At 41.7% G+C, this 23,747-nt stretch overlaps 2 protein-coding genes across 3 annotated transcripts; both read right to left on the bottom strand.

Moving 5' to 3' along the window:
- Positions 1 to 435: 435 nt before the first annotated feature.
- LOC133312566 (uncharacterized) lies at positions 436 to 944 on the bottom strand. The gene has a single exon (XM_061513790.1). The coding sequence runs from the start codon at positions 942 to 944 to the stop codon at positions 546 to 548; it is 399 nt and encodes a 132-aa protein (XP_061369774.1). The 3' UTR covers positions 436 to 545.
- A 918-nt stretch (positions 945 to 1,862) lies between these two features.
- Positions 1,863 to 23,138, bottom strand: LOC133312565 (uncharacterized). 2 transcript variants are annotated; one of them, XM_061513788.1, is made up of 11 exons: positions 22,756 to 23,138; positions 22,649 to 22,668; positions 19,457 to 22,547; positions 19,165 to 19,343; positions 18,930 to 18,998; positions 18,687 to 18,839; positions 18,422 to 18,585; positions 18,131 to 18,278; positions 2,371 to 2,493; positions 2,192 to 2,279; positions 1,863 to 2,102 (listed from the first exon to the last, which is right to left on the bottom strand). In XM_061513788.1, exons 3-11 carry the CDS (start codon positions 22,533 to 22,535, stop codon positions 1,885 to 1,887), a joined length of 4,221 nt encoding a protein of 1,406 aa, XP_061369772.1. In that variant the 5' UTR covers positions 22,536 to 22,547; positions 22,649 to 22,668; positions 22,756 to 23,138; the 3' UTR covers positions 1,863 to 1,884. The 2 variants fall into 2 exon arrangements, with proteins under 2 accessions (XP_061369772.1, XP_061369773.1); XM_061513789.1 differs by lacking the exons at positions 1,863 to 2,102; positions 2,192 to 2,279; positions 2,371 to 2,493 and adding an exon at positions 17,116 to 17,227.
- Between the last annotated feature and the right edge of the window lie 609 nt (positions 23,139 to 23,747).

Raw genomic sequence — 23,747 nt, 5'->3', positions numbered from 1 at the left:
TCTTTTTTTTGGTTTGGCAGTTTGAATGAGTAAAGGGATGATTGAAGGGCCTGTCATATGTGTGCAAATTACTCGAGAGCACACCTTTCTTTTGCCGTATAACAAAAGCTTCTCGTGAATTAAAAGATTATTTGGCCATTGGCATAAAGCAATGAAAAAAAAAAAAAAATCAAACAAATAATGATTGCCGTGCAATTCTTTCGTCCAAGAATACATCTGTCCAGAAACTTTTCTTATGGTATCATTTCATTCCACAATCTCTTTCTCAATCTTCCATTTTGTATTGAAAAAGCGAGAATTGTAGTCTACGGTTGGCCTACAATTCATGGGGAAGTCACCATGCTACAAGTTTTGTTTTCTTTTTCTTTTTTTTGTTTTTGTTTTTGTTGAGGAATATTGAGCAAGAGGAAGAGGCAAAAGCACAAAAGTTTGAACATAAAGAATGATCTTTACAGATGAATAATTAATGATTCTACCGAATGAAAAATACTAACAAGTGAACAAATTTAAGCAGTAAAATCACTTAGAAAACGAACATGCACGAATCATAGTTCAGTTTGGCGACGTCCAGAGGTAAAAGGAGCACTAAACCTAGCTGAGAAACTTGGAGGCATGTCATCATCTTCGCTCTGTACCCCACTGTTGAAGTTTAGAGCATAGCTGTGTTCATCATATTGAAACTTGTTCCTCTGCTGCTTCTTGCCATATCCGCTTATCCTTCTAATGAATGTTTTCCACTTGGGACCTGCAATCACTTCTGAAACCTCCTTCATCTTCCTCAACTTGCAACTCACCCAGGATTCTCCCTTTTCCTCCAGTAGGCCTTTACCTTCTTCATGGCCTTGCCACCACCTCAAACTAAAAACCCAAAAGCATCCATACCCGCATCCGCTAGGCTCTTGGTGTTCATTGAAATCTACTTCCACATGTTCCACTGCCTCCATCAATGGCCTTCCCTCAAAAGCAACAATATATTTTCAAAGAGAATGAGAAATGGAATGTATGTATATGGTTGGACTTAGGGGATTTGGTTGGGCAGAAAGCATTTATAGGTAATGATTATTAAGGAAGAGAGATATGCAAAGGAGGAAATGTCAAAGAAAATGAAGCTACAACTGTCCTAAAACGTCTACAACCAATAATAATAAAAAATTAATAATAGAAAAGTAGGATTGTGTGATCTTTGTATTTGGAAGCGTCCAATGAAGTATCCTATGGAGTCTTGAAATGCTACCTGACAGTATTACGCGATGTATTGGCATTTCCGTCACTCAAGACATAATAATACGATTTACTATTAGAAAAATGAAAATCATATGATACATAAATTCAATTTCATGTTGACCCACACCACACGGCGAGGATAATCATAAAGCCGACTCCTATTGTATGCTGTGTCATGCTTAGCTGTTGGTGGCTCCCACGTATATTATATAGTAACACATAAATTTAATTGCCGGGGCGGCCACAAGACAAACCCAGTAGTAGTCATGTGATGAAGAAAAGAAACAGTCTTGGGTCAGTACATTAACACACCAAAGCATGGTAATAACAGTAACAGTAATATACATGGCTAAAAATGCTAAACTCCTATACAATATCCATTTTTTCAAGCACTATAAAATTTTCAAAATATGAAAATCTTTACTTTACCTTTCCTACTAGAAAAGGACACATTACTTAGTGTTCCCTGAGATTTGGGTGTAAAACGAGTATATGCAGTAGTGCTAAAAGGTCAGACACTTAATAACAACCTCAGGTTACCATCTAATACTTACAAACCTCCAATATAGTGTATATTGCACACTGCATTGATCCCCCACATGGATGAAAAACACAAACCAGAGACAAATCTGGGATTAAGCATCCTGCAGTTGTAGGAAATCATTTCTGAACTTGGCTCTCTGATGATGTAGGTTGCTGCTGTTGATTTTGTCCTTTGGGAGAGATCTTGGCCGACATGGAACGTAATTCATTGGCAATCTCAGTGAAGGTTGGTCTTTCTGATGGCTCTGATGACCAGCACCTCTCCATCAGCAATCTCCACTCTGGATCACAAGTTTCTGGAACTGGAGGCCGCAAAGTGTTGTTCACAATACCACCTGAATTATGTTTGGAAAAACCCACAGCTCAACAACCAAAAGCTAGCGAATCAAAATCTAAATATTTGGATTTTTAACCTTTGGATTACCTATGATGGCACCATAATGCAAATCAGTATATGGCTCTTCCCCAGTGAGGAGTTCCCACATGACAATACCAAATGAAAACACATCAACCTAAATATTAAAACGAATCAGTTTAGAGAATGACAATATATGAAGGAAGCCACAAAAGACATCAATGTTTCAAATAGGTTAAAGCATAAACCTTCTCTGAAACAAGGCTACTGCTCCCGTTCAGCAATTCTGGGGCCATCCAAGGTAGAGTTCCTCTCACACCACCAGATATTAGAGTCTGGCATTTCACTTTGGACAGACCCAAGTCACCAACCTGGTATCAGAATCAGAAGTGTGAATAACCGAGATATTAATTAAACAAATTATCTTCAATTGCTATGCAAAAAGTAGAGCTGTGTCGACCATGAAAGCAAGTACCATAAACCTAAAAATCAGTCAAGAAAATTCTGGAAAAAAGGATGGTGCTTAATGTTGCAGAGCTGGATCTAATTCTAAATCATTAGGTGATCATGGTGTTAATTGCTCGGCACATGACCAAGAAAAATAAGAATGAGGTGTTGGCAATTTTGACCAGCAAGACTAGCAGAACTACAATACAAGTATGACCGGATAACAGTAATTTGACACTCCAAAGATTCAAATGGTCAAAGCTTCAAGTAGAACAATGAAGCCACCTAATGAGCATAAGTAGCCACCATAGTCGAGAGTAATATATACATTTATATCACAAATTGCACAAGGAGGTAAGAACAGAGGAGAGAGAAAGAACACGGAAATCATAGAAAAACCTAATCTGATTTGGCTTTATTGGAGATCATGATTGATATCTTTGATTGGAACTCTAGGAATAAAAAAGTGGTTATTCAATTCTAATACTAGAACTTGATTTCATCACACCATCAGAAGCACCAATACTAGAAAGAAATATTCCTAGGAATTGCATAATGATACAGACCAGCCAACAATCACACTCAATAGAACGGGATAACTGATTGAAATGGAAATATATTGTATATATCTTGGCCATAATCAGTGTCACAGTAACTCAACTTTAGTATTTAATAACAGAAACAAGTATAAAAGGAAACTACAGAGTTACACAACTCAACTCTTCATTACAATCCAACAGAATAGAAATACTAGAATTGAAATTACACAACAGAAAAGAAATGATAGTGTGAAGCAATTGGAGAGGCTCCACTCTCTCCCAAGATCCAAAGTTCTCAATTCAGATTCCAGATGCCTTTTCTCTCACATCAGCAACGCTATTTAATCCTCCCTTGCTCACGCCTTGCTGCGTTTCTTCATTCAGTTGCAACGGATTTGCTGAGTCATCAAATGAGTCATCCACTGGGACAGAATCCACTGGATCAGAGTTGTTTGGGCCTGGGTCAGCCACATTTGATATCCATATCTTCCTATGCTTGTCTCTTTTATAAACCTGATTGGGCTTGGAGCGGGTTGCATCAATACTCCCCCCCAATTCAAGTACCTTGTCCTCAAGGTTGAAGTGAGGAAATTGTTTATTGATGACATCAAAGGATTCCCATGTATTCTTGAACTCCGGTAACTGACGCCACTTGAGAAGTACCTGCAGTTCACCCTGGTTGGACAGCCTCCAATTTACCAATTTTTCTGGTTCCACCAACAGCTCCCAATCCTCCGAGAGCATTGAAGGTAAGGGTTGTGCATTTGCTAACGGAGTAATAGCCGTCTTGAGTAAAGAAACATGGAAAACAGGATGGACTTGACAGTTCCTAGGCAATTGGAGTTTGTAAGCAACTTCTCCAACTTTTTCCAATATAGCATATGGGCCATAGTACCTGGGACTTATTTCTCATTAACACGTCTTGCTATGGTCTTAAGCCTATAAGGCTGTAACCGTAGGTAAACGAAGTCCCCCGGAGCAAATTGAACATCTCTTCTATGCTGGTTAGTGTAACAACCTGAGCGCTGACGAGGGCGGGGAGTGATTGCCGGTGCAAAGAGGCACGGACAAGGAGCGGCTCCTGCAGGCTTCCAGCGTGGGGTTACATGCATGAATAAATCGAATCGACACCCGGAAGAAAGGGATTCCAAAGGCTGTGCAAGTATAAGATTGCACAGTTTGGGATAGCTTATAAGAATTAATTGGTACTACCTATGCCAACAAGATGCATCTGCTTTTCGGTAGACCGGATCGGAAGAACTCCACAGTTAAGCGTGCTTGACTTGGAGCAATTCTGGGATGGGTGACCTCCTGGGAAGTTTTCCCGGAAAGTGTGCGAGTGAGGAAAAAGCACACTGAAAAGTCTCGTGTTAGTAGCCGCGGAAGCGTGGTGGGCCCATAACCCACAGGTCCCAGGATCGAAACCAGGCTCTGATACCATAAAATGTAACACCCCGTTCTAGAACCGGTTTGTTAACATCGCATTATGATATTAAGCGCAGTTACAATCACATTGGCTCAATTAAAAATCCGGATAAATTTTTCTTTTTAAAACGACGCCGAAATTAAAATATCCAATTGCATGATCATAACCATATTACTTTGCGGAATCAGATAAATCAAGCTTAACATCATGTTCTTATTCCACTTTTAAACCATTAATTTACTTCTTATTTATTTCACAACTTCTACTATATTGTAGATCTCTTCGTTAGCTACGCGTGGTTTCAAACCGCTCCTCGTTTGGAACACTGTAGCCCAAGTTATGACAATCGGAAGCAACACAATAGGGTGATGATCACAGGCCCCGCGCGCTTCAGCGCGCTACCGGGCGCTCAAGCGCGCGTTATCGGGCACTAAAGCCTCCATCTGGGCGCTTAAGCGCACGGAGGCAGAAAGCATCAGGTCTTTCAGTATAAATGGGCGCTTATGCGCGCACCAGGGCGCTCAAGCGCGCTATCCTGGGCGCTTAAGCCCCCATTTGGGACGTTTTAGCGCGCAGAGGCAGAAGCATCTCCTCCATCAGCGGCCAGGGCGTTGATTCTTGCAAGCGGACGGGCGTTACAAGTGGTATCAGTGCAGGGCCTCTCATCCAGTACGGTGTGGTTCGAGGACGAACCAGGCGGAAGCTGGTGGGCATGTAACATCCCGAACGCTGACAAAGGCGGGGAGTAATCGCCTGTGCAAAGAGGCACGGACAAGGAGCGGCTCCTGACAGGCTTCCAGCGTGGGGTTACATGCATGAATGAATCGAATCGACACCCGAAAGAAAGGGATTCAAAGGCTGTGCAGGTATAAGATTGCACAGTTTGGGATAGCTTATAAGAATTAATTGATACTACCTATGCCAACAAGATGCATCTGCTTTTCGGTACCCCGGATCGGAAGAACTCCACAGTTAAGCGTGCTTGACTTGGAGCAATTCTGGGATGGGTTACCTCATGGGAAGTTTTCCCGGGAAGTGTGCGAGTGAGGAAAAAGCACACTGAAAAGTCTCGTGTTAGTAGCAGCGGAAGCGTGGTGGGCCCATAACCCACAGGTCCCAGGATCGAAACCAGGCTCTGATACCATAAAATGTAACACCCCGTTCTAGAACCGGTTTGTTAACATCGCATTATGATATTAAGCGCAGTTACAATCACATTGGCTCAATTAAAAATCCGGATAAATTTTTCTTTTTAAAACGACGCCGAATTTAAAATATCCAATTGCGTGATCATAACCATATTACTTTGCGGAATCAGATAAATCAAGCTTAAAATCATGTTCTTATTCCATTTTAAACCATTAATTTACTTCTTATTTATTTCACAACTTCTACTATATTGTAGATCTCTTCGTTAGCTACCCATTGTTTCAAACCGCTCCTCATTTGGAGTACTGTAGCCCAAGTTATGACAATTGGAAGCAACACAAGAGGGTGTTGATCACAAGCCCCGCGCGCTTCAGCGCTCTACCGGGCGCTCAAGCGCGCGTTATCGGGCGCTAAAGCCTCCATCTGGGCACTTAAGCGCACGGAGGCAGAAAGCATCAGGTCTTTCAGTATAAATGGGCGCTTATGCGCGCACCAGGGCGCTCAAGCGCGCTATCCTGGGCGCTTCAGCCCCCATTTGGGACGTTTTAGCGCGCAGAGGCAGAAGCATCTCTTCCTTCAGCGGCCAGGGCGTTGATTCTTGCAAGCGGACGGGCGTTACAAGTGGTATCAGTGCAGGGCCTCTCATCCAGTACGGTGTGGTTCGAGGACGAACCAGGCGGAAGCTGGTGGGCATGTAACATCCCGAGCGCTGACGAGGGCGGGGAGTGATCGCCGGTGCAAAGAGGCACGGACAAGGAGCGGCTCCTGACAGGCTTCCAGCGTGGGGTTACATGCATGAATGAATCGAATCGACACCCGAAAGAAAGGGATTCCAAAGGCTGTGCAGGTATAAGATTGCACAGTTTGTGATAGCTTATAAGAATTAATTGGTACTACCTATGCCAACAAGATGCATCTGTTTTTCGGTACCCCGGATCGGAAGAACTCCACAGTTAAGCGTGCTTGACTTGGAGCAATTCTGGGATGGGTGACCTCCTGGGAAGTTTTCCCGGGAAGTGTGCGAGTGAGGAAAAAGCACACTGAAAAGTCTCGTGTTAGTAGCAGCGGAAGCGTGGTGGGCCCATAACCCACAGGTCCCAGGATCGACACCAGGCTCTGATACCATAAAATGTAACACCCCGTTCTAGAACCGGTTTGTTAACATCGCATTATGATATTAAGCGTAGTTACAATCACATTGGCTCAATTAAAAATCCGGATAAATTTTTCTTTTTAAAACGACGCCGAATTTAAAATATCCAATTGCGTGATCATAACCATATTACTTTGCGGAATCAGATAAATCAAGCTTAAAATCATGTTCTTATTCCATTTTTAAACCATTAATTTACTTCTTATTTATTTCACAACTTCTACAATATTGTAGATCTCTTCGTTAGCTACGCGTGGTTTCAAACCGCTCCTCCTTTGGAGCACTGTAGCCCAAGTTATGACAATTGGAAGCAACACAAGAGGGTGTTGATCACAGGCCCCGCGCGCTTCAGCGCGCTACCGGGCGCTCAAGCGCGCGTTATCGGGCGCTAAAGCCTCCATCTGGGCGCTTAAGCGCACGGAGGCAGAAAGCGTCAGGTCTTTCACTATAAATGGGCGCTTAAGCGCGCACCAGGGCGCTCAAGCGCGCTATCCTGGGCGCTTAAGCGCGCACCAGGGCGCTCAAGCGCGCTATCCTGGGCGCTTAAGCCCCCATTTGGGACGTTTTAGCGCGCAGAGGCAGAAGCATCTCCTCCTTCAGCGGCCAGGGCGTTGTTTCTTGCAAGCGGTCGGGCGGTACAAGTGGTATCAGTGCAGGGCCTCTCATCCAGTACGGTGTGGTTCGAGGACGAACCAGGCGGAAGCTGGTGGGCATGTAGCATCCCGAGCGCTGACGAGGGCAAGGAGTGATCGCCGATGCAAAGAGGCACGGACAAGGAGCGGCTCCTGACAGGCTTCCAGCGTGGGGTTACATGCATGAATGAATCGAATCGACACCCGAAAGAAAGGGATTCCAAAGGCTGTGCAGGTATAAGATTGCACAGTTTGGGATAGCTTATAAGAATTAATTGGTACTACCTATACCAACAAGATGCATCTGCTTTTCGGTAGCCCGGATCGGAAGAACTCCACAGTTAAGCGTGCTTGACTTGGAGCAATTCTGGGATGGGTGACCTCCTGGGAAGTTTTCCCGGGAAGTGTGCGAGTGAGGAAAAAGCACACTGAAAAATCTCGTGTTAGTATGTGGGGATAGTCGTTGATTCTTGAAGCGGCCGGGCGTTACAGTTAGCGTGGGCAGTCATGTGATTCTGGGCTTGAATTAAATTCTGTTTTAATTCTAGCAGTATGTTATCTCGAGCAACCAGCGAGTGAGAAAGAGCATCCACAGCAAATGCGAAACCTTCACCTTTAAGTAAATGAGGAGGGTCTCTGCCATGGAGGGCCTTGAATGGGGTCATCCCAGTTGCATCCTTGTATGTTGTGTTATACCAAAACTCTGCCCAAGGGATCCATTTGGGCCACTGTTTTGGCTTTGGTCCGCAAAAGCACCGTAAAAGACTTCTAAACACTTGTTTACCACTTCCGTTTGACCGTTAGTTTGTGGATGGTAGGCCGTACTGTAATGCAATTTAGTTCCTGCACTCTTGAACAAGTCTGTCCAAAAAAGACTCATAAAAACTCTGTCTCTATCAGAAACAATAGTTGTGGTGAACCCATGAAGTCTTACCACTTCCCTGATGAACAAATCAGCAACATCCCTTGCTGTATATGGGTGTTTAAGGGGCAGAAAATGTGTGTATTTAGTGAGGCGATCCACAACAACCAAGATTGTATCAAACCCCATAGTTCTGGGCAGGCCCCCTATAAAATCCATCAAAATATTAGCCCATACCTTATCTGAGATAGGTAAGGGCTGCATCAGACCTGCAGGAGTTAGGCTTTGGGCCTTGATTTGTTGGCAAACAATGCAGGCAGCAACATACTCTTTCACATTTCTCTTCATTCCTTCCCAGTAAACCAACCCAGATAGCCTCTTATAAGTTCTAAAATATCCAGAGTGCCCCCCAAAACTAGAATCATGGAATTCATGGAGTAAAACAGAGATAAATTTGGATTTTTTAGACAAGACTAACCTTTCATTGTAATACAGTTTGCCTTCCGTAATTTAAATCCCTGGTGAGTTTCCTTACCAGTCAACAGCCCCTCAGTTTGCTGTCTTCATGTAATTCCAGCTCTAAATCTTCCAATGCTGGTAACTGCAGCCTAGTAATACTAGACAACTGCATCAGCCTAGAAAGCGCGTCGGCAACCTGGTTCTCTTTACCCGGGTAATATTGAATCTCAAAGTCAAACCCAAGTAATTTCACAGCCCACTTTTGTTGCTCTTCATTTAACACTTCCTGGTCTGTCAGGAACCTTAAGCTTTTCTGATCAGATTTGATGACAAAGTGACTCCCCATCAAATAATGTTTCCACTTTTGTACCGCAAAAACTATGGCCATGAGCTCTTTCTCATAAACTGACTTGCTTTGTGCTCTTGGGGAGAAACCTTGGCTCAAGAACGCTATGGGCCTATTATTTCGCATCAAGACAGCCCCAATCCCTTTACCTGATGCATCTGTCACCACCGTAAAAGGACTTGTAAAATCAGGCAAAGCCAAAACTGGAACGGTACTCATCTTCTCTTTCAGCAGCTCAAAGGTCTTTTCTGCTTCTTCAGTCCACTTGAACGCGTCCTTCTTAAGGAACTCAGTCAGTGGCTTTGCGATTTTTCCGTAGTCTTGCACAAACCTTCGATAGTACCTGGTCAGCCCCAAAAATCCCCTCAAACCTTTTATGTTTTTGGGTGCTGGCCATCCCTTCATGGCTCTGACCTTACTAGGATCAGCACTTACTCCTTCAGCTGTTATGATGTGCCGCAAGTACTCCATCTGACTATTACCAAAACTGCATTTCTTTCTATTACACACCAGGGAATTAGACCTCAGTGCCCCAAACACCAAACGTAAATGCTCCAGGTGTTCTTCTCGCCCCTTACTGTATATCATAATGTCATCAAAAAACACCAGTGCAAACTTCCTCAGAAAGGGCAGCAGGACATCGTTCATGAGGGCTTGGAATGATGAAGGTGCATTTGTCAAGCCAAAGGGCATCACCAAGTACTCGTAGTGCCCTTGGTGCGTTCTAAACATTGTTTTAGGTATGTCTTCATCTCGTGTCCTAATCTGATGAAAACCAGATTTCAGATCGAGTTTGGAAAAAATGGTAGAGCCTCCAAGCTCATCCAATAACTCATCAACAATTGGAATGGGAAACTTGTCAGGGATGATCAATTTGTTTAAGGCCCTGTAGTCAACACAGACCCTCCAGCTTCCATCTTTTTTCTTTACCAGTATCATTGGGCTGGAATAAGGACTGGTGCTATGCCTAATCAGCCCATCTCCTAGTAACTCAGCCACTAAATTTTCAATTCCAGATTTCTGATAGTGTGGGTACCTGTAAGGGCGTATATTTGGCACCTCGCTCCTCGGTTTCAGATTAATAGCATGGTCTTGTTCCCTCGAAGGTGGCAGCCCTCTAGACTTCTGAAAAATATCCTCAAATTCAACCAACAATTCTTCCAGTCCCTCCCAATGAGCATCATCTTCTCTGTTACCTTCCTCTTCAGACCTCAAAAAATACCCTTGGTCGTGATCTTGAAGGGCCATAACAATAGATTTTAGCGAAGCCACAGAGCGAAATAAAGACGGATCTCCCTTGATGACCACCTCGCGATCTTCCCGTGTGAACTTCAGAGTTAAATCTTTGAAGTTAGCTTTGATTTCCCCAAGTTGAGTCAGCCACTCCAAACCCAAAACGACATTAGCACTCCCCAACTCGAAAATATAAAGATCTTGGACGACCTCTGCTCCCTGAATCGAGAGATCAACTTCCTTGCACACCCCTTGGCAGCAAACCTTATGGTCATCCCCTACCTCCACGTTGTAAGTGGGAGTCTCTGTGACAGGTATCTTCAGCTTCTCAGCCACCTCTCTCCTTATGAAGTTGCTTGACGCACCACAATCGATCATCACAACGACATCTGACCCCAAAATTTTCCCCCATGCCTTGAGTGTTTGGTTTGAAGCGAGCCCTAACAGGCTTTGCATTGAAAGTTGCAAAGCTGCCTCATCGTCCTTTTCCAGGGGTTCTTCTTCTTCATGACCTGCGACATCGACTACGGCTTCATCTCCGTCTCCATTGTCTTCATCGTCGACTATCATAACTTGGAGTTGTTTGAACGGACACCTGTGGGTTGGATTCACACGTTCGTTGCACGTGAAGCATAGCCCCTTCGCTTGGCGATCTCTAACCTCCGCCGGAGAGAGTCGACGGTTGTTACTCGCTTGGCTTTCAGCCGCATGGCCACCACTTCCTTGATTGACGGTGCCATTTACCCCCTTTGATGTCATATCTCTCTGTTGCCCTTCGTTTACTGCCCTAGTGAATTGAGAACTCGTGGAATTTAGGTTATTAGAATTGGGTTGCCCCAAACCCGACCCTGGTTATTGGGGTTTAGTGAACCCGACCCGACCCATCCTCCTCCTTTGTTTGAGTTTGGGTTGATCCAACTCCTCTGGGCCTGTCCTCCCCTATTGGACCCAAATGACCCAACCTTTCCTCTTCCCCCAAATCCTTTTTCTCTCCATGCTTCGTTCCTCTTTTCGATCTTAAGAGAAAACTTCATCATCTCAGTTAAACTAATGGCCGGATTCATCATCAGTTCCTCTCGAATACTGGTTCGAACACCATTGAGCCACGCTCCTTTTAACAAATCTTCATCCTCGAACTGTAGAGCCCCAATTACTTTTTCGAATTCCCGTCTAAATTCAGACACCATCCCAACTTGCTTAAGCGTATACAGTGCTCTGTAAGGATTATCTAAAGCTTCTGGTTGAAACCGGCTCAACAACTCCCGTCTGAAGTACTCCCAATCGGGATTTGGATTGTTTATTTTCCACCACAAATACCACTGTAATGCTTCATCTTCTAACGTCACCATCACTGCAGCTACCTTGTCTTCCTCCGCTATTCCGTTGATAGCGAAATACCTCCACCCGATTTATCCACCCATAAGCATCTTCACCGCTGAAGAGGGGAATTTCCAGTCATCTGGTCATCGGAGAATTTGGATTGAGTCTCCTTCCATGCGCACCTGCGTTGTTTCTGTTGTGGTAAGCGTTCTCTTCGTGAGAATCACTTCGCCTTCGTCCAGTCATCTCGTCCAGCCTTCGTATTATTTCGTTGACCCCTGCTTCATTCGCCTCCAACCTTCGTAGCACCTCATTATGTTGAGTATCACTTCTGCGCAGCCCCTCTTCTAGAACATCCAAGCGATTCTCCATATTTCTCGTAACCACCATCCCACAGAGCTCCAAGATCGGAACTCTGATACCAATTTGATACAGACCAGCCAACAATCACACTCAATAGAACGGGATAACTGATTGAAATGGAAATATATTGTATATATCTTGGCCATAATCAGTGTCACAGTAACTCAACTTTAGTATTTAATAACAGAAACAAGTATAAAAGGAAACTACAGAGTTACACAACTCAACTCTTCATTACAATCCAACAGAATAGAAATACTAGAATTGAAACTACACAACAGAAAAGAAATGATAGTGTGAAGCAATTGGAGAGGCTCCACTCTCTCCCAAGATCCAAAGTTCTCAATTCAGATTCCAGATGCCTTTTCTCTCACATCAGCAACGCTATTTAATCCTCCCTTGCTCACACCTTGATGCGTTTCTTCATTCAGTTGCAACGGATTTGCTGAGTCATCAAATGAGTCATCCACTGGATCAGAGTTGTTTGGGCCTGGGTCAGCCACATTTGATATCCATATCTTCCTATGCTTGTCTCTTTTATAAACCTAATTGGTCTTGGAGCGGGTTGCATCACATAATCATCTCAAAATTTTTGGCTACTTTTCATTAGTGTTTTAAAACACTGTCCCGCCCCAGGGTCCCCACCAGGTCACTGACCCCCCCTTCTCTCTCTGAAGGTTGGGGTCAACAGTTAGACCTTGCATGCACGTGACCCTTTTGACCTCCTACCCCGGTTGAACCCGTGACTCCCGATTCAGAAGAAGTCACTGCATTTTTTTAAAAACAAAAAATTTACACATGAAACGACGTCATTTGGTGTGGAAAAAAAAATACAAAACAAAAACTCGTTACTGCCTAGATCTAGAACTAGATCTGAACTCTGAGTCGTTCTTCTTCTCTTCTGATCTTCTCTCTCAGACTCAGACTCAGTCTCCCTGATCCGGTGATCTCCTCTGTTGTGGTGGTGGTTCCTTCTATCCTCTTCGGTCTTCTCTCTCTCCTCCGCCGTGCTTGCTCCTCTCTCCCCACTGTTGATTCGTCGAGCCGCCGTCTCTCCTCTGCCATTCTCTCTTGGGTAAGGGATCTCCTTTCACATGCTGTTATAGGTGTGTGAGAAGGACAAGTAGGGTCTGAATTTGATGATATAACTTTTCATTAACTCCATTGGAATATGTGTTTTATACTTTGATAATTTGATACTTTGATTAGCTTATATAATATTGACTTGTGGATGTAATTAGTTGAATTATGTTAAGTATATTTTGAATCTTTGATGATTGGTGATTTGATTTTTTTGAATTTTTAATATAGCATATATATTTATATTTTTTTAATGTATAAAAACGGGTCCAGCAAAGTGACCCCGTGACCCACCGATTGAACCTGTGACCCCTGACCTCGGCCGAGTCGATGGTCGAGCTGAGTTTTAAACACTACTTTTCTTATTAGCCAGCGTTTTAAACACTGGTGACATCCCAATGATCGCATTATGTATTATCAACATTTAGAATCTTCAGTAGAAGAATAGAAACCCGGGTCGGTGCAAGAATGAAATTCCAGTTATTTAGACATAAAATAATCTCAGATAGCTGTCTTTACTTTTTAATTATTCCTTAAGGGGGCATTTGGTACAAGGAAAAATTTTGGATTTCCGGAAAATTGACATTGGTAATCCTATTTACCCACGTTTTGTATAAGGATTGTTAAAAAATTTCAAAGGAAAATCAGATTCTTAGGGGAAATTTTTTTTGAAGCTTTTTGGACCAAAATACTATCGAAGAATACCACCAAGAGGGTGGTATTCTTGGATTTCCATGACTTGGGAAAATTTCACACAGCATTTTTGTAATATTCCCGGTAATATTTTGGCCTACCAAACAACTTTTTGGTAATATTTCCGGGAAATTCATTTTCCCAGCATATTCCTTGTAATCATGATTCCTAAGCATAAAAAAAAAATTCCTCTACCAAATGCCCCCTAAGTTTCATTCATGCCCTAAAGACACTAGAGCAAAGCAATAATGAAGCATTGAACAATTTTTAAGTGTAATTGCCAATATTATTCTGTACCACATCTCAGATCTTCAAATTATCATGAGAAATACGTTTTTCCTTGATTAAATTATCCTACCAAACACCTGAGATAACAATTTGACATTGCCAAAAACAACATATAAAAAAAGTACATATCCAAAGGAAAAAATAGCATCCAAACCCATGATAGAAACTTGTTCATCTTATTACCTCCATAATAAAATCCTGATGCAAAATGCAAGTTAGCTTTCAAAGTCAGTGACTCAAGCAAAACCCACTGCTTCTTAGGCACAACACAAACTGAGAAACCTGAAGACAAAGATCATGTAACACTCTTTTTTTGGGTATATAGATCTAGAAACACTTTTTCAGAATATGGGATGTAACATCCCGGGTGCTGACGAGGTCGGGGAGTGATCGCTGCTGCGAAAGAGCATGGTCCGAAAAGGCACAGACAAGGAGCAGCTACTGGCAGACTTCCAGCGAGGGTACATGAATGAATCGAATTGACACCGAAAGAGAGGGATTCCAAAGACTGTGCAGGTATGAGACTGCACAGTTGAGGATAGTTTAAAAGAATTAATTGGTACTACCTGTACTAACAAGATGCATCTATTTTTCGATAGCCCATAACAGAAAAACTCCATAGTTAAACGTACTTGACTTGGAGCAATTCTGGGATAGGTAACCTCCTGGGAAGTTTTCCCAGAAAGTGTGAGTGAGGATAAAGCACGCTGAAAAGTCTTGTGTTAGTGTGTGGGGATAGTTATTGATTCTTGAAACGGCCAGGCGTTACAAGTGGTTAGAGCAGGGCCTCTCAACAAGTACGGTGTGGTTCGAGGATGAACCAGGCGGAAGCTGGTGGGCATGTAACATTACTGGCGCTGACGAGGGCAGGGAGTGATCACCGATGCGAGAGGGCATGGTGCGAAAGGGCACAGACAAGGAGCGGCTTCTGGCAGGCTTCCAGGGAGGGGTACATGAATGAATCGAATCGACACCCGAAAGAGAGAGATTCCAAAGACTGTGCAAGTATGAGACTGCACAGTTGGGGATAACTTATAAGAATTAATTAGTACTGTCTATACTAACAAGATACATCTACTTTTCGGTAGCCCATAATGGAAGAACTCCATGGTTAAGTGTACTTGACTTGGAGCAATTCTAGGATAGGTGACCTCCTGGGAACTTTTCCCAGGAAGTGTGTGAATGAGGATAAAGCACACTAAAAAGTCACGTGCTAGTGTGTGGGGATAGTCATTGATTCTTGAAGCGGCCGGGCATTACAGGGGAGATTTTACCGACTTCACATATGAAACGAGCCACGTCTACAAAGCAAAGTCAATAAATATTATAAAATTGAGATTTTTTATTTTGGTAATGCCACGAGGTGTCCCTGTGTTGGACTAATCCCTCAGTCAAGCATTGGCTAAGCTATGTCCGCAAGGTGCTTCTAGAGACAAAATCTAGCTTTCTAAATAGTAATGCAATACATGAATTGTGCAGATGCCTAACGGCATAAAATATAATCAAAATTTATTCAGTGTTTCCAAATATGAGGAAAAAAATACTCATACACAGCAATTATCAAGAAACCAGAGCCATCAAACAGAGTGGCATAATAAATCTCAATCAAAAGAAATCAAATAAAGCAGATCTAGGAGCCATGACTTCCAACAGAAAATAAAGAGAGAAAAAAAGTGAATGTGTCAAAAAAAAAAAAAAAAAAAAACTTGATCAATGGATAGTAATAAATAACAGTAAAGAAAAAGTGGAAGCTCAAGCATTCACAATTCATATGAATGATAATGTACCCTGCAGGAATAATATCTACAACCTATGCAGTGGCTCCTTCCCTTTCCCAAAAAAATTGATGGCATAAGCATTCTAGAGAAACTGATTGTTGTGATATTCAAATGTAATGGAGCACATTTGGGCTAAGTGCAAACTATATAAGTAGAAGAACCCACGAACCTAATGCTTTGAAGGTTTTGGGTTAAGACGGGACCTCCGATCCACTTTTGGGTTTCTCCTCTCTTTCTCTCTCAAACAACTCAGTCACTTAAGCACCCAAGTACAATATCTTGTTACTCCTTTCAACAATTTGCCATCATTGCAAATTAGCACAAATTAAGGGAACGACATTACTCCAGCCAAAAATAATGGAGTCAATCATTTTACCATTATTTCCATTAATAACAGAGCACGAATCAATTTTCTATTATAACAATTAATGGAGCCAATTAATTTACCGTTATTTCAATTAATAACGGAGTCAATCAATTTTTTTCCATTATTAATAATAATGGTGCCAATCAATTTTCCATTATAAAAATTAATGGAGCCAATCAATCTTCCATCAACACAAATTAAACGAGAATTTAATGCCCATTAACTTCTGACTTCAACACTAATACTGATAGCACAGAAATCATAGAAAACCATATGCAATCAAAGCTAGCTTGCTAACTATCCCTAGCTATAGTGATGGATTTCACTCTCCACATGTCAGAAGGGTACAAACTTCTAATGCAGCAACATCAATCATTAAACCTTTGCCAACCAATATTCGCTCTGGTGTTCCAGACTTAACAGCAGAATGACTCTTGCATGTTATAAATGCCTCCACAGATTTAACACCTTTTTTTAAACAATATAGATTCCCAGAAATTTGAAATGAAGAAGGAAAATGAGAGAGATGGAGAAGATAAAAAGAAAACTATTTGGACAGAGGACTAATATTTATGTAAGAAAGAGTTATAATTTGTTTTCCAATTAACTGCATAAAGTGATAATGAGCGCATAAGAACCACAATCCAACTTGCATGATGATGAGAGAAGACAGCTTAGTTGCACACTAACTTTTAACTCTCTGCGGCTATTTCTATGATGTAGAAATACTAGTACAGGGTATAACTTCAAATTCAGCCTAAAATCATTGGTGCATGCTAATTAGAACCCAATAGATAATCTCGTACACAAATCCAAACCTACACACTCACAGATAACAGTTTATATCCTGAGTTTTTAGTGGGTGTATGCCAGCATCTTCAAGTCTATGACTTCCCATAACCTCAAATGATTGCTTTTATCTTTGGATTTGTGTAACTCCTATAGTCACTATAGGTAAAATATTGCAGATCTGCGATGACAAAATTGCTCACAAAGCTGCAATGATATAAACAACAATCTAAATAATATATTAAAATCTCTTTTTATAAGTATAGATCATGCCTAGCTAGACCTTAAGTACAGCTAATCAAACCTAAAAAAAGGGAAAGACCAGGTTAACAAAAGAAATTCTACGAAGTCATTATATGCAATTAAAATATCACACTCCTTATATTAGCCTTTTTGATGAGTATAAATTCCTTAAGTCACACTAAAGCAGCAAATTATAATCTGCCTCATAGTGTTCCTTCAAGCAAAGCCACCCCATGTTACGACTTGAATTTGACATGGGGGTTTGGATGTGTGTTCCCAAAGGAATATATCCAGGCAACAGTTAGTAATTGTTGTATAGGGTCAGTTACGTAGTTAATCGGTTAGAGTCTTATTTGAGAAGCCTAGAAAGCTGTATATAAGGGAGACACACCCAACTGATAGATATCTTTGGGCTATTCAGTTGTAAACAGAGACATTCTCAGCGTAAAGGGAGAATTCCCTTGTGGAGAGCTCTGCTCTTGTGTTCTTTCATTCTTCATTCATCAAACATTTCCTTTTCTCTCATTTTCCCTTTCTTTCCTCCTCCCCAACACTATCACCACAATTTTTACCTTTCGAGAATCCAGAGCCATTACAAACCAGCATATCCAAAGACTTAAAATTAAGTAATCTTCTAAAACACAACAGAACAGAGGTAATAGGATGTCATGTTTTGTACATATCACACCTTTACATTGAATTGTTAAGAAACTCATATGGAAGTTGGTGCAGTAATTAACCACATCCATATATGCAAAAATTATGTAATGCATGCTTACTACAAATATATAGAGCAGGAAAAGATTTCAAATATGACCACTTCAGCATCAAACATTTAAACCTTGCATATTGGGCGGTGTGGATCTCGAAGATTCACAAGCAAGTTGTCACTTTTCAAGTCAAAGTGTACTATGTTTTTTCCATGCAGATACTCCATACCAAAAGCCACATCCATTGCAATCAAAAGACGCTTGCGCTTGTCAAGGTTCCTGATATGATCACAAAAGTATCAAACGTTTATGATTATTGAAACAAATAAATATTAAATCAGGGTAATGAAAAGCAACCAATACATGGGTGTGTGAGCATGCACATGTGCACGCAAACACATACAAATACATGAACAAACTACCTCCCATTCTTCTGCAAGGCAATTCGTAGAGAACCATTAACCATATACTCTGTTACTGTAGCCACAGAACCTCCAGGGCCATCAAGTACAACACCATAGAAAGCTACCACATTTGGATGATGCAAGTCAGCAAGATTAATTGCCTCATTCCAAAAATCAGCTCTCTGTTCGATGCACATACCACAAACAATGTAAGCTAGTTTGTTGCTTATCAAAGGAAGTAGGGGGCAATAGTAATCAGAACCATTAATAATGGGACACAGACCAAGCGTTCTTGCTCTGAAGGCTTTCCAGCAAAACACCTATCATTAATCCGCTTTATTGCAACATCAGTACCCCTCCATTTTCCATGATATACAGTCCCAAAGGTCCCAGAACCCAATTCTTTCAGCTCTTCAAGGTCACAATTCTTTATAACCTAGCCACATTTGCACAGCAAAGTTTTAGCTTCGCTGAGCTGGCAATATGAAAACATAGAAGAGGAAACATACAGCAGAAAACATTCAACCTGCAACGCTCCAACATTTGAAACTGGAAAGCCAAAATTTGCCTTCTCTGGGAGCTTGCTTTTAACATCCTGAAAGGAAAAAAATAATTGTATTTATAATAACAATAATAAAATCACACCTGAGGAGAAGCAGGATGGGGAAGCGGAGAAAAGTATTAAATTGTGGAGATTATTCCTGTCATTGCGAGACAAGGAAAATATAGAAAATATAAAGACCAAGGAATGTGAAAGTCACCTGAGTTTTATCAACACACTGTATATTTGTTATATCATTTTGAATATCTCCATCGTCAATGTCTTCACGATGGGACACATCTCTGGCATGCAATTCAGGATTCGAAGAAGTGCTTGAGTCCAGAACAGAAGCAGCTAAACCTTCAGCAACAGCTTGAAGTTGTCGGTCTTCTGATAAGCCTTCAATAAAAAGAAACCAAAACACAATGAGCATGAGCTATGAAATCCAAAACTACAAATGATCAATAAAGATAACTTATATTTAGTAAGACTTAAACAATTTACAGACCCACCCTTGACAGATTGAGCTTCATCTAAAGTTAAATTCTGTTTGAATGTCTGGTAGAGGCCATCGTCCAATTGAGCTTCTAAATTTTGTTCCCTGTTGTTGCCTGGATTCTCACCAAACTGATCTTTATAAGAATAGGTTTCTTTCTTCAATGCCACTTTGTTAGGTCTAGGTGGTGGAAAGTAAGTGCCATGTATATTCCAGGGATCCTGATTGCTAAAAAGTGAGTTTGAAGAATCTTGCACATCTGCAAACCTGACAGATGGTGAAATTGAAGACAAAACTGCATCATCCATGAGATGGTTTCCACTCTTTGATTGAGGATTTGATCCAAGAATGCCCCCCCAAACAGGGGGTTGGACAACCTCATTATATTCCACTGGCCTGGAATTATTCCCATATGAAATTTCCATAGTAGAACTGGGAAGCACATCCATCATCTTATTTTGATTTGCATCAGCAATCAATTTTGACCTGCCAAAGTTGTTATCCAGAATCATCCCTTTTTTTTCTACAGCATGCTGAGTGTTGCAATCAAATTTATCATTATTTACATAAAATTCAGGATTGCCTATCTTGAGGGTGTCCATCCTTCCATCAATAGGTTTGAGATGGTCCTGTGCAATCCAATTCTCCACAGCATCTGCTTTTGAAATAGTGCTAACAAGTTCATTTGGAGATTCTTGAACCATACACTCAGAAGTTTCAATAGATGTGCTACCAACCAAAGGTATATCATCATTAACAGGTTTATTCACAAGCACATCCTCTTTAGCCCAGTTTTCAACTGGCACAATATGCTGGCAGACGACATCATCTAGATAAGACAGTGGTGCTGTTCCCGTCAACCCATCACTCGGTCGCTGTTTCTCAACTGTTCTTCCAACTGCTTCTTGGATAACTGCTTTCCTGGGATCAACCGAATCGTCAAGCTTTTGTGTAAAAATTCTCTCACCTTCAGGCTCCAGAGAAAATCCAGTTGTGTCAGTACATGGTAATCCACCCGGAGGTTCCAATTTACTAAAGACCCTGGGTCTGGTCCCAACTGCTTGTTCAACATTGCCGTCCTTCATTGGTGCAGTCACCAAAACCCTATTTGTTGCTTGAGCTCTAAAATTTTCCTCCATAGGGAGACTATGGTAACTTGGAATTGAATCAGTATATGGACCAGCACAACTATTAGGCTGATCCTGAACCACTGGATCTGAATGTACATGAGGCAGTTTTTTCCGACACATATAACAGTCCTCCACTCTCTGGACTTTCTTAGGGATCATTACTGGTTGTTGAGGTAATAATGCATCAGGGAAACTAACATTCTCTGGTGGAGGAGCCTGAACCCAGCCATAATTACCTCCAACTACAACAGAAGGGACTTGAACCGGATATGCATTGTAACTTTGTTCAGTAGGAAGCTGGTGAATCCTTAGCCCTGAAGTATTTTCATCAATATATTGGTCCAAACGGTTTTGCTGTGGCAGCATGAATGGTTGTGGTTGAATAACACTCGCTCTTCCACCAGCATGAGAAGATGGCTGAGTCACTGTCATTTGTATTGCAGGCATTACCTGATGGGACACTAAGCAAGGAGTATTATCATGAAACTGATGTCGGGAGTAGATAGACCCAGGCTTACCTAAAAGCTGAGGATTGGGAAATCCCATATGTGTATGCATCTGGACATAATCTGCATGTTTCATAACTTCCTGGCGAGGATCAACAAAAGGCTGCAAATAAGGTGCAGGTGATGTAATTTCAATTCCAGATTGCTGCTTCCCAAATTGCTGCTGGGACAAAGTCATAGGTTCAGACTTTTCTAACTCAACCTCATTCTGGAAAGGTGGAGTCTGAGTTGGACCAGAATTAGTCACAGGCATGCCCACTGAAACCGCAGAAGCATCTGAGTAAATTGATGCACTGGGCTGCTCAGAAACTGCAAAATTTGCAGTAGCATCATGAGAAGCAGCCACATTCGCTTCAGTTGATAAAGAGGCAGAAGAAGGTGCCCCGTTGACATCCCCTTGAGCAGCATTTGAGCTATCAAGAACCTCTATTCCACTCAAATCAGAATTTTGGGTAGAAGCTGCACTTGTAATACTCTCTTTCCTTATGAGTTTACCACTAATACCATCAGTAATTCCATTCACCGCTTCAACATATTTTTGCCTACTACTTTGTAAATCCACAAAGGGTGCCACATAAGAAGGATCAGGTTCTGAAGCTGAAAACAGAAAGACCCTCAATTTAGCAGAACAATCAGGAGATCTCTCAGTTAATCTTTCATACTCCTCCATCATATTCTCCAGATCATCGGGGCAGGAAACCGAGACCAGTGCGTCAAGATCCTCATCAGGGAGCTGATACTTGATAACCACAGGTTGCCCAAAAGTATCAGCCATCTTTTGCACCAAATCATTAAACCTCACATCTTTCCTAACACTTATGATCCTCGTCTCCCCTCCAACATATCTCAACATTCCGTCACTTGGCCTAGGCATAATCTTCCCACCATAACTGCACATAAACTTCAATTTTCGCCCCGACAAGGAATCATCCCCGCCGGCATCACACACCTGATCAGCCCGCTGACTTGTAGTAGGACTCAAACCAATCCCAGTTAACCCAACACCACCAACATGATCACTGGCATTGCCAATGACCCTGCTGTTTCCCTGAAGGGCATTATCCAACCCATTACCCCCAACCCAATTTCCCGAATTCATAGGATATCCATTTGCAGCTGCCACAAAGCTACCCGAAAGATCAACAGCATTGGGAATATTAGAAGCATGACTAAACCCAATAGCAGGGTTCACGGTGGGATGGGGAATCGGCACAGCAGGGCGAACGCACCTGGTTGTAGCAGCAGCAGCAGCAGCACCCGAAGCCACATTTCCATACCCCATTCCAACCAAACCAGCATCAGAGACAGAAGCAGGGTAGAAAAGGGGCATAGCGCCAGGGGTTCCATGCTCCCGAACCGTTGTACTCACAGGCGGCAAAACGACTGGCTCTTCAGCTAGATTTCGGGTCGAGTTCAGTGGCCGCATATCGTTGGGAACGGAATTTTGATCAAACGCCATGGCTAACGAAATCTACAGAAAATTCAAAATCACAGAGAAAACCACAAAATCAGTCCAAGAAGAACGCGAATCGAAGAGAAAACCTAAGAATTGGCCATGGAATGGATCAGTACATTGCGGTCGATGCCAAATCCTGAAAATGAAATGAGCAATTCAAAACCCTAGTCAAATTGAGCTAAACAAGGAGAAAATATGATCGACTCAGAGAAAGAGAAAGTACCAGATGTTGAACGGTGCAGTACAAGAGTAATAAGGTAGAGAGAAAGAAGAGAAGATAAAAAAACGTTATTGAAGTCGGTGGAGTCTCGAATTCGAAAGAGGACAAAACCAAGCTAGCGCAAACCCCAAAAATTCAGGGTTTTTTGAAGGATCTTTCTACTTGCAGTCTTCACACACTATCTCTCTCTCTATCTATCTATCTATCTACACTTTCTCTCTCTGCTGCAATGGAATCTGTCTCCCATTTTTTTTACAATAGAATAACCGCTTGCTTTGAACCTAACGTGCAGAGTCCCAGAGAGTGCAGTGGCACGCAGCGGGTGCTGTTACAATCTTTTCCCGGGAAAGTGACAGAAAGTGGGAGGAAACGGCGGTGCAGAAGAGAAAGCGGAGAGGGAAAATGAAAATTGGAAATTGGTAAGACTTAAGAAGGAAGGCACGTGGAGTGGACACGGCTTCATGCAAAGTCTTTTGAATGTGTGAATACGAAAATGAAATCCATGGGGATTTATATTTTATAGTATAAGGTTTGAGTAATACAATAGGGACAATTTTTTCACCTGTATAAGTATGTTAATGGGGCCTCATATCTCCCCCACCAAATCTTACTCTCATCAACCTATCATTTTCTCTCTTTATTTTATTTAAACATTTTTTTTTGTTGGTTAGTTTTTTTTTCTTCTTCTTCTTTCTTCACGTTGCATAGCAAAGAGTTTTTTTCTTCAATAAAATAATAACTAATATATATTCAAGACACAATTTTTTACTCATTGAAGAAATTCATAGTATTAGTGACCATGAAGAGTCCTATATGAATTATATTATATTACTATATGCATAAGAATTTTTCATTTGTTAATGAATAATACTATTGATCGAGAATATTTTATGGACTTTATTTCTCTTATATTACATAAGATAAATTTTATCACCTATTTTCACTTTGATTTATATATCCTATATTCTTTTCTTTTCTTTTTTAAAAAATAAACT

This window comes from Gastrolobium bilobum, unplaced genomic scaffold (genome assembly GCF_033153095.1).
Source record: "Gastrolobium bilobum isolate Gb01-03AN ecotype WA unplaced genomic scaffold, APGP_CSIRO_Gbil_v1 utg69015, whole genome shotgun sequence".
In the NCBI taxonomy this organism is placed as follows: Eukaryota; Viridiplantae; Streptophyta; class Magnoliopsida; order Fabales; family Fabaceae; genus Gastrolobium; species Gastrolobium bilobum.
This window is presented reverse-complemented; position numbering and strand designations above follow the sequence as displayed.

Bases quoted from the DNA above. Each gene is read 5' to 3' on its own strand.
- LOC133312565 (XM_061513788.1), bottom strand. From the start codon at position 22,535: ATGGCGTTTGATCAAAATTCCGTTCCCAACGATATGCGGCCACTGAAC. The intron at 18,586-18,686 runs GTCTGTGTCCCA...TGCATCGAACAG, and splicing joins CTTCAGAGCAAGAACGCTTG to AGAGCTGATTTTTGGAATGA. The intron at 2,103-2,191 runs GTAATCCAAAGG...AACATAATTCAG, and splicing joins GCATTATGGTGCCATCATAG to GTGGTATTGTGAACAACACT.
- LOC133312566 (XM_061513790.1), bottom strand. From the start codon at position 944: ATGGAGGCAGTGGAACATGTGGAAGTAGATTTCAATGAACACCAAGAG.